The sequence below is a fragment of the Hyaena hyaena genome, unplaced genomic scaffold (assembly GCF_003009895.1).
Source record: "Hyaena hyaena isolate Hyena2069 unplaced genomic scaffold, ASM300989v1 scaffold_256, whole genome shotgun sequence".
In the NCBI taxonomy this organism is placed as follows: Eukaryota; Metazoa; Chordata; class Mammalia; order Carnivora; family Hyaenidae; genus Hyaena; species Hyaena hyaena.
Genome location: NW_024080885.1, coordinates 1,284,723 through 1,294,048, shown reverse-complemented (window position 1 = coordinate 1,294,048; position 9,326 = coordinate 1,284,723). Strand labels below are relative to the sequence as shown.

General features: G+C 38.4%; 1 gene segment (V, D, J or C); it reads left to right on the top strand.

Moving 5' to 3' along the window:
* The first annotated feature begins 5,667 nt into the window (after positions 1 to 5,667).
* LOC120240428 lies at positions 5,668 to 6,183 on the top strand. The segment is given in 2 exon segments: positions 5,668 to 5,725; positions 5,849 to 6,183. Coding segments are annotated over 2 exon segments (381 nt in total).
* The last annotated feature ends 3,143 nt before the right edge of the window (positions 6,184 to 9,326 follow it).

Genomic DNA, 9,326 nt, shown 5'->3' with positions numbered 1-9,326 from the left:
ATCTAGTGAAAGATCTCAAATATGTTGCTGTCCAACCTTCTGAAGGTGGCTGGGTAGGGGCTGTTCCTTTGGAAATGTGCCTCCTCTATACTCTAAAGGTAGTGAGATAGACAGGGTCTTGTGAGTACTGTGGGAAGGAAGGAAAGTAACATGTAAAATAGAATTTCTTTGTGCCACATCACTTACTCTGATTGCATATTTTTTTCTTTGAGGATCTAGTATTGCCTAGAAGGTAACTCAAGCCCCACTGGCAATGTTAGTGCCGGAGAAGGGGGCTGTCATCCTGAAATGCACATATGATCCCGGTGATATAAATTATAGTCTATTGTGATACAAGCAGCCCAGTAGTGGAGAGATGACTTTCCTTGTTTGTCAGGATTCTTAGAATCAACAAAGTGCCACAGAGGGTCACTTGTCATTGAATTTCCAAAGACAAGAAACCTACCCATCTTGTCATCTCACCTTCACAGCTGGAGGACTCTGCATGTATTTCTCTGCACTGACAGAGTGTACAGTAAGAGGTGTGTTGGAGGGTGGTACCCCAACCCCAGGGATCTTGTTGATACATCCCCGTGCTGTACAGCCCAATGCAGGGGATTGTTGACCCGCACAGAAAGTGACTAGGGCTTGGTAGCTCAGGTGTAGGCTAGAGGGAAACCTGACTCTAAGAAAATACCTCCGTAGGTATGAGTTATCATGCATCCAAAACATCTTTACCCCTGAAAATTTGTGTTGAAAGTGTTTATTGATCACTAGAATAGTCATGATAAACCATTTGCTATTTTGCAGTTAGATTCAGCTAGAAGAACTGGCTAAAGACATTTGGAAATGTGTGACTCAAAAATCAGCTCAAATGTGTATGAGTTGTTGGATTTTCATATCAATTTTGTTCAGTAAATAAATATTTATTGAGTTTGTATTGTGTTTCAGGCATTGTTTAGAATAAGGAAGGCTGTGAAATGTTTTGTGTTCTTCCTTTTTTGTTTTATATTATGATGTTTTATACTATTTAATTAATTAGTTTAATTAGGTTTGTTTACTGTGAGTCAACTGTACTTACATGTATTTTCCAAGGTGCCTAATCTGTGACATATGTCTGTACTGTCGTTCATCCCATCTTAATAACACTGCTAGCATCCATGTCCTCAATTTGCATTCTGGAGATTTACCTGTTTCTCAACAGTGTTAACCACAAGATCAGTCGTTAGTGGCTTTAATGGGACCCTGTGAAGTGACAGAGTGTAAATTATCCTCTTTGTTAGTCCCTCCCTTCACTTCAAACTCTTTTACAAGCATTTTTTGCCAACATGTGGCTCAGTATGCACGCTTCTGAGTCTTCCTTGTTTGATCAATGTTTCATAATCCAAAGTCCACATTCTCTCCATCTTCAACCTTCTGCTTCTAAACATATTTCCCCAGTGCCATAAAATTAGATGGTTGATAATTAGTCTTGCATTGTAATACCCGCTTATATTTGTTTGGAAAGCAGATGAGTAGGGTAGAAATCTTAACAAGAACCTCTTAAAAATCAAAAAAAAATTTTAATGTTTCATTTATTTTTGAGACAGAGAGAGACAGAGCATGAGAGGGGGAGAGGCAGAGAGAGAGAGAGGGAGACACAGAATCCGAAGCAGGCTCCAGGCTCTGAGCTGTCAGCACAGAGCCTGACATGAGATCATGACCTGAGCCAAAGTCAGAGACTTAAGCAATTGAGCCCCCTAGGTGTCCCCAAAAACTTTTAATTAAAGAATTTTTACAGTTGTAACATAGATTTTTTTTTTTTTTTTTTACTGTTCTAACAATTTTTAAGCATACGATTCTACGGTACTAAATACATTCTCATTATTGTTCAACCGGCACCACCATTCACTTCTAGAATTCTTTTCATCTTGACAAATTGAATATGTGTACTCATTAAACAATAGTTCTCCATTACCCCATCCCTCCAGTCCTTGGGAACTACCATTCTGCTTTCTCTTTCTATGGGTTTGACTAATTTAAATACCTCATAGAGGTGGGATTATGCAATGAAAGTCATTATGTGATATTTTGTTTGACATAATGTCCTCGGGGTTCATCCACCTTGTAGCCTGTGTCAGACTCTTTTTTCCTTTTTAAGGTTGAATAATGTACGAGTGTATGTATGTTCCATATATCGTTTATCTGTATGCCCCTGTGGATGGTCTTTGGAGTTGCTTGAGCCTTTTGGTAGAAACATGAATTTATAAGCATCTCAGGATCTTGTGTTTATAGCCAAAGTCTTTGAATTTTTGAACATATACCAGAAGTGGAATTGCTGGATCATAAGGCAATTCAATCTGAATATTTTTGAGAAACATTTATATTGGTTAATTGGAACAACTACACTCTAGACTACGTTATCACAAGCAAGTTTCAAGAAACAGAGAAAGGGAGTGATTGCTAGTCATGAATGAAGCTCTCGTGTATTGGTGGTTCACAAAACCCTTGCTACCGTGTGCTGCTTCAATCACATGTCTAATAAATGCTTTGAATGGAATAGTGAAACTCCTACCCAGTGGTCAGCTCCTGAACAGTTTGGGTATCCATTGTAATATGTGTTTTTCTTTCCTCTTTTGTAAAAGAGCCAAATCTGCAATTATTTAATTCTGTCTATCAGTTCCACTTGCATACATAAAGAACCTATTAAAGAATGCCTTAAAATATTTGGAAGGCTTGGGGAGAAGTCATTTTGCCACCCTCCAGTCTCTTTCTCAGATTTTCTGTGACAACAATCTATGGTGGCAAAAATAGGGAACAGGTTTTTGCTATCATCGAGCACTGTGTTCAAAACTATTAGCTCAACCATGAACTTTGATACTTTTGAACTTCATTTCATTATTTGTAAAACAGGAGAATGATATTTTCTTTAATATTTTGTTGTGACAATTTATCAAAAATGCATCCAAAGTGATTGACAAGTAGCAGATGACCAATTTATGAGAGTGATCTTAATATGTACAGATAAAGCATTTTTTATAAAATCCAGATCCATTCCTGATTGAAACCCCCATAAATTAGGAATTAAAGGGATTTTCTCAACCTAAGAAAGGGGTTCTACAAAAATCCTACATCAAATGTCATACTTGAAGGTGAAAGCCTCAATGCTTTCTCATTAGTTTCAGAAGTAACGGAAGAAGTTTGGCTCTCACCACTTGTATTTAATATTGAACTAGAGGTTCTAGCCAATTTAATAAGGAACATGGAAGAAACAAAAGACATACATTTTGGAAAGGAAGAAGTGTATTTATCTTTATTAGCATAATCGTATGAGCAGAAAATGCAAGGAACCTCCAAAAATCTACTTGAAAAAATTGGTTTAATAAAGTCAAATATACACCTACCATATAACCAAGCCATTCTAATCCCTGATATTGACCCAAGAGAAATGAAAGCATATGTCAATAAGAAATCATATGTGCAGGGCACCTGGGTGGCTCAGTCGGTTGAATGTCTGACTCTTGATTTCCTCTCAGGTCATGATCAGTTGTGATATTGAGCCCTGTGTTGGACTCAGCATACTGAGCATAGAACCTGCTTGGGATTCTCTCTCTCTCTCCCTCTCTATGATCCACCCTCCTGTGTGTGCACACTCTCACTCTCTCTATAAATAAATTTTAAAAACATTAAAAAATCATATACACAAATGTTCACAGCAGCTTTATTTGTAACAGCTGCACTGGAACTAATCTTATGGTCATCAGCAGTTGAATAGACAAATTGTTTTATAGGCCTAGATAAGATTCTACACAACAACAAAAAAACCTACAAATTTTTTATAATTATAGCCATGGAAGAATATCAAAATAATTATGTGGAAAAATATCAAAATAATTGTGCTGAGATGAAGCCAGACAAAAGAGTACCTGTGATTCCATTCATACAAAATTATAAAATATGCAGACTAATTCATGACAGAAGTGTTGCCTGGAATGCGGGAGGGAAAGGGTTGAAAGAAGCGTTATAAAGAGACATGAGGAAGCTTTTTAGATGATGCATATGTTCATTACCTCAGTTGTGGTGATGGCTTTGCAAATACATATATACGTCAAATCTTATAGAATCGTTTACTTTAAATTTGTGCAGTTTATTTTCATTAAAATTACACGTTAATAAAGCCATAAAGATGCAAATGTACTACATATCTTCCCTCAGTGTTGTGCAAGTCTTCTTGTGTGATCCCAAATACAGAATATTTCTCCTGTAGGTTTTCACCGACCTAAAACTATGTTTTTAAAAGAAGTTATAGATGACGACTTTCTCCATCCGTGTGCTACACTTTATTGTCTAACCAGCATCACCCTAACCTTCCTGTATATCTGGATAGAAGTTTAATGAAACTTGTCTTGAACTGCTTCTAGCAGAGTTTTGAGGCAGGTTCTGACAATGTGATTTGGAAGGTGGAGGAGAAGGAGAGGGATGCGTGAACCCAAAAAGTGTCCAGGCCTGAATTTCTTACTTCCCTCTGCATGTGGGAAACTGCTACTGTGTTGGCTCTGGACTCATGAAGCTCCTGTATGAGAATCTGTGGAGAGTGGCCACCAGGGAACAGCATGAGCTAAGCTTCCATCTCTGTGTCTAGAGATACATGTTTACAGGGCTTTAGAGAAGAAGTGTCCCTGTCCAGAACTTTATCCAATAATCCTGATTCCTTACCTTGTGGGTAAAAATATCTGATTAAAAGTTATCAAGAATATGTGATAAATGCATGGTAATATAGTGCATCTTTGAAACTAAAACTTGTTAATAGTATAGTATTAGTAATTGTTGCTTAATTCACATGTAAGAGTCACCTTATACGTATGAGTCAACAAAGCAGTGAGAGAATGAGATAAGAATCTCAAAGCATTCAGTAGGGATTTGACCACTTCATTTATGATGTTTCTTCTGTCTAGAATTCATATTTTTCACTTTTTAATAATTTTCAAAGTTGTGAATATTTGACTATTAAGATATTTGACTATAAAATAGTGTGGCTTTTTTTCTGAAAAGTTTTTGTTAAGAAGATAGTGTTCCTTACAACTGGTATTATTTCAAGGCTAAGAAGTACTGTATTTCAATTAAAGGTCATTTGTTCATTATTTCTGTTTAAGAAATATTTAGTGAGTGCTGAAAAAAAGGATAGTCAGTGTTCTAAATATTGGGGTACAGTGCTGAAAAACACAGAATCACTCAGTAATGACTTGACTTCTTATTACTTTCTCTGTATTCAAACCCAAGCACTTTTTGGCAGTCAGTGGATTATCGACAGGCTCCCAATGCATACATGAAAACACAAAGTACTGCATTAAATGTTTTAGAGACTGTTATCCTCTCTGCTACAGAAATGCCCTGGGATGCTCTGTTAAAGAACTTCCGCATCAGGTCGTGACCTAGGAACAAAGTAGACCTGAGAGGTCAGCACTGCTGTTGTTCAGATTTCCAAGTGCCACCTGAAGACTGGCATGTGCCTCATAAAGTCAGGGCCCAAGACATCTTGCTGACTCTGGGAGGCCTCTGGCCACCATGCAACCCATTTCAGTCCCCGTCCAGCAGGGGGCGCAGCTTCCTACACAAACACCTTTCCTGTGAGAAACGTGGGCTTACACTGCTCATTGCTCTGTCTCTCCAGTGCTTCTTCCTGCTAAGAATGCAGCACATTCTTTAGGTGACACTTTAGAGATGATTGCTTCTCCAGGCTTCGTGACTGTGGTACTCTTGCTGCTTGGTAAGTAAAATGCCTCTTAAAATTTGTATTGTGTCATTTATTGTGACAGTAAAACCTGTAACTATAATTTTATCCAGGAGGTTTATGCCCAAGGTGACACAGGTCTGTTTTCTTTTTTCCCAGGACAAACCCATGGAGACTCAGTGACCCAGACAGAAGGCCCAGTGACCCTCTCTGAAGAGGAGTCCCTGATTATTAATTGTACTTATTCAACAACAGGGTCCCCTACTCTTTTCTGGTATGTCCAGTATCCTGGAGAAGGTCTGCAGCTCCTCCTGAAAGGTGTGAGGGACAATGAAAAGACCAGTCACAAAGGTTTTGAAGCCATCCTACAAAAGAATTCCCAAACTTTCCACTTGGAGAAGTCCTCAGTGCAAGCGTCAGATTCAGCCGTGTACTACTGTGCCATGATTGACACAGTGACAGGGACTGCAGGGGGAGCTGAGCACAAACTCTGAGCAGAGCAGGGGCCCGGATGCCGAGTGTCTCTGACTGATCCACTCTGGTGCCAGCACAGTGTATGGTTGTCTGTCCCTCAGGGTCTGATATAAAAGTCAAAGAAATGGCTAGAGCCTAGGAACCAGAGGGACATTCCCCAGCCCAGCTGCTCATTAGTGCAACTGGAAATGCCAGTAGTTCCTCAGCCAGGACCCAAGTAATTTCAAGGTGAAACCATAGAACATTGACGTGGTCTCTTGCTCATCTTTCAGTGAGAGTCCAGCCCCACAGGTTTTTCAGGTCACCCTGGTGGGTATTGCTGTGTCTCATCACAGGTTTAGAGAGCCAGGCTGTGCCCGAGAAGGTGGTGTCTGCCCCAAGTCTTCCTGACAGAGAATGCACAGGAGAGGTGATGGGAGAGCTATAGCCCAAACCAGGGTTGGATAGAGAAAGAAGGGAGGGAAGAGAGGAGGGAACATATGTGAGTGAGCAGTGAAAAGAGAGACAAGGGACCCTGTCCTGTTTTTTCTGTTTCTCCTAAATCAGATGGTAGACACAGGCTGATATTCAAAATGAAGGGAAAGGGAAGAAACATAACTGAGGAAATGACTCATGTCCATGCCATTTAAGTAGATCTCTTGGCTTTTGAACAGTAAGAATTCAAGTGAGATGGTTTTCAGTGCCCAGGAAATATGGTGAGAGAAAATGCTCTTGGACTGATATTTTTTATAACAATATAGATAGATAAGTGACACTGGCAGGGAAATCCTATAAATTTCTCTTACTTCTATCTCAGAAGGAGAAAAATCTTAGGTTTGGGAGAAGGTATGGGAAGAAGAGAAGTAGTAAAAAGAACAATAGAAAAACAATCTCTGTATTGTCCTGCAAATATATTGCCAGACTTTTCAAATATTGTTACAATCTTCTTTATTTTCTTATCAGCTGATTTTTTGAGTGAGGTGTGATCAGAACACTAATGCATTTCCTTGTATATTAGTTACATTTTAGTGATTTAAATTAATTTTTTATTTAATTGATTTAAAATGTAAATTTTACAGTAAATTCTTGGTTGTGAGCATAATTTGTTCTGGAAACATGCTTGTAATCCAAATCACTTGTATATCAAAGCGAATTTCCCCTAGGAAATCATGGAAACTCAGATGATTTGTTCCACTACCCCATAATATTTATTTAAAAATGACTGCACTGCTGTAATATAATACAAAATAATAAAGAAAATACTAAATATAAAGAAAAATAGACAAATTAACTTGCACTCACCTTCAAAAACCTTTATGGCTGGTGTGGGAAATGAGAGAGGAGAGTTAATGTGATTTTCACTATCCCTAACAGAATCACTGCTGTCTATTGGCTCAATGTAATCTTTTTTTTTCTTGCAGCTTTAACAAGGAACCTATCCAATGACACTTGCTTTTGTCTTCTTTAGAAGATTTTACAGAAATGTGACATTGCATCGTTGTTAAACAGATTCATTGCTTGCACTGCTACAGCCATATTTGGGTGGTGTTTTCCACAAAATTTTGCACTGTTTCCCACATTTTACACATCTCCCTAATCTTATTTGAAGTGAGGGATTTGTCTGCCCTTTTCTCCTCCTCCTCTCCAGATGAGGTGCAGATGTAGACTTCTTATAAAGTTTTGCAATTTCGTCCACTCACATACCTCGTTCGTATTTCTCGATGATTTCCTTCTTCACTTCCACTGTCATCATCTCCTTCTTCTTACCGCCTTTCTTTTCAACCTTTTTCTGCATGGGGGCCATTATATATGTTCACACAGATGTTGACTACAGTACAGTATTAATAAACTTTTTAGATACTGTATTTAATGCAACTGGCATTAAGGCAGCAGAGGAAAGGGTCTATATCTGCAGGCAGCCTGACCTAGAATGAAGCAAAGCATCCCTAAGCTTCCTCTTATATGGAAGAGCAAAGGACTGTTGTCCATAGATGCTTTGAAGTGACAAAATATACACTAGTGCCAGTTGTGAGCACCTTCCAACATTCTGAAAAATCACTGTTTTCTGTCAAACACCACATCCTGAGACCAAGCATGGGAGACAATCACCCACAATTCCACAGTGAGAGAGGGAGAGAGAGAGAGAGAGAGAGAACCATTGGATAAGATGTGATCATGTGAAGTTTAGTGTCATGCACTACTCATATTGCAAGACACTGCTTGTTTGTCAAGTTAAAATTCATTAGAAATGTTTGCTTGCCTTGCGAAACACAGAACAAGGTACTCACTATCCAAGGTTTTACTATATTTTCAAACCTCTATAAATATCAATGCATGTTAAAATGTATCTTAAATAATTCAAAAGGGCATACACTAAGCATTTTTCTCAGACATTTGGATAAATATGGTAGGTTAAGGGTGCCTGATTGGTGCAGCTGGTAGAGCATGCGACTCTTAATCTTGGGGTTGTAAGTTCAAGTCCCATGTTAGATGTAGGTATTACCTAAAAACAAAATCTTTAGAAAAAACAATGGTAGATTAAAAATACACATTTATCTCTTGATTTCCCTAAAACTATTCAACAGACAGTAAAAGCATTCCAAAGAGCAGATACTAACAAACACAAATAAACACAGAAAAGAAGCTGTCAGCAGACAGTGATGCTGTCAAATTTTAGAGAATGAGCAGTATATGGAGAAACACAAACTTGCAGGAAAGACTCCATAAGGAAGAAACCCATGTCCAGTGTAGAAATACCTCAGTGTTTGCTGTGCCCTCCAGAAATGCTGAGGTAAAAGAAACCTCACATATTTTTTAATATTTTGTATAAGTGAGGAGGAGGATGTTGCCTACGTTGGTACATGCGTGTGTGCCTGCAAGCATTTGTGTGTGTGTGTGTGTGTGTGTGTGTGTGTGTGTGTGTGTATGTATACTGAAGGTAGGTATTGGGGTGGAGGGAAGGTAAATAAGTGGACTGAGGGAGAAAATTCATAAGGAACAGAACAGCCATGTACTCACGGCCCTTTATAACAAGCAACGATATAAACCAGCAGAAAATTGGAAGTTGATTTTTGAGGAATTGAAAAGAGCACATGAAAAATTTCCCTCCAAATCTTATGAATTATAAGCTTTTTGATTTTTGTTTATCAGTTTTGCTTTCTTCTACTTAAAAAAATTCTTCCCT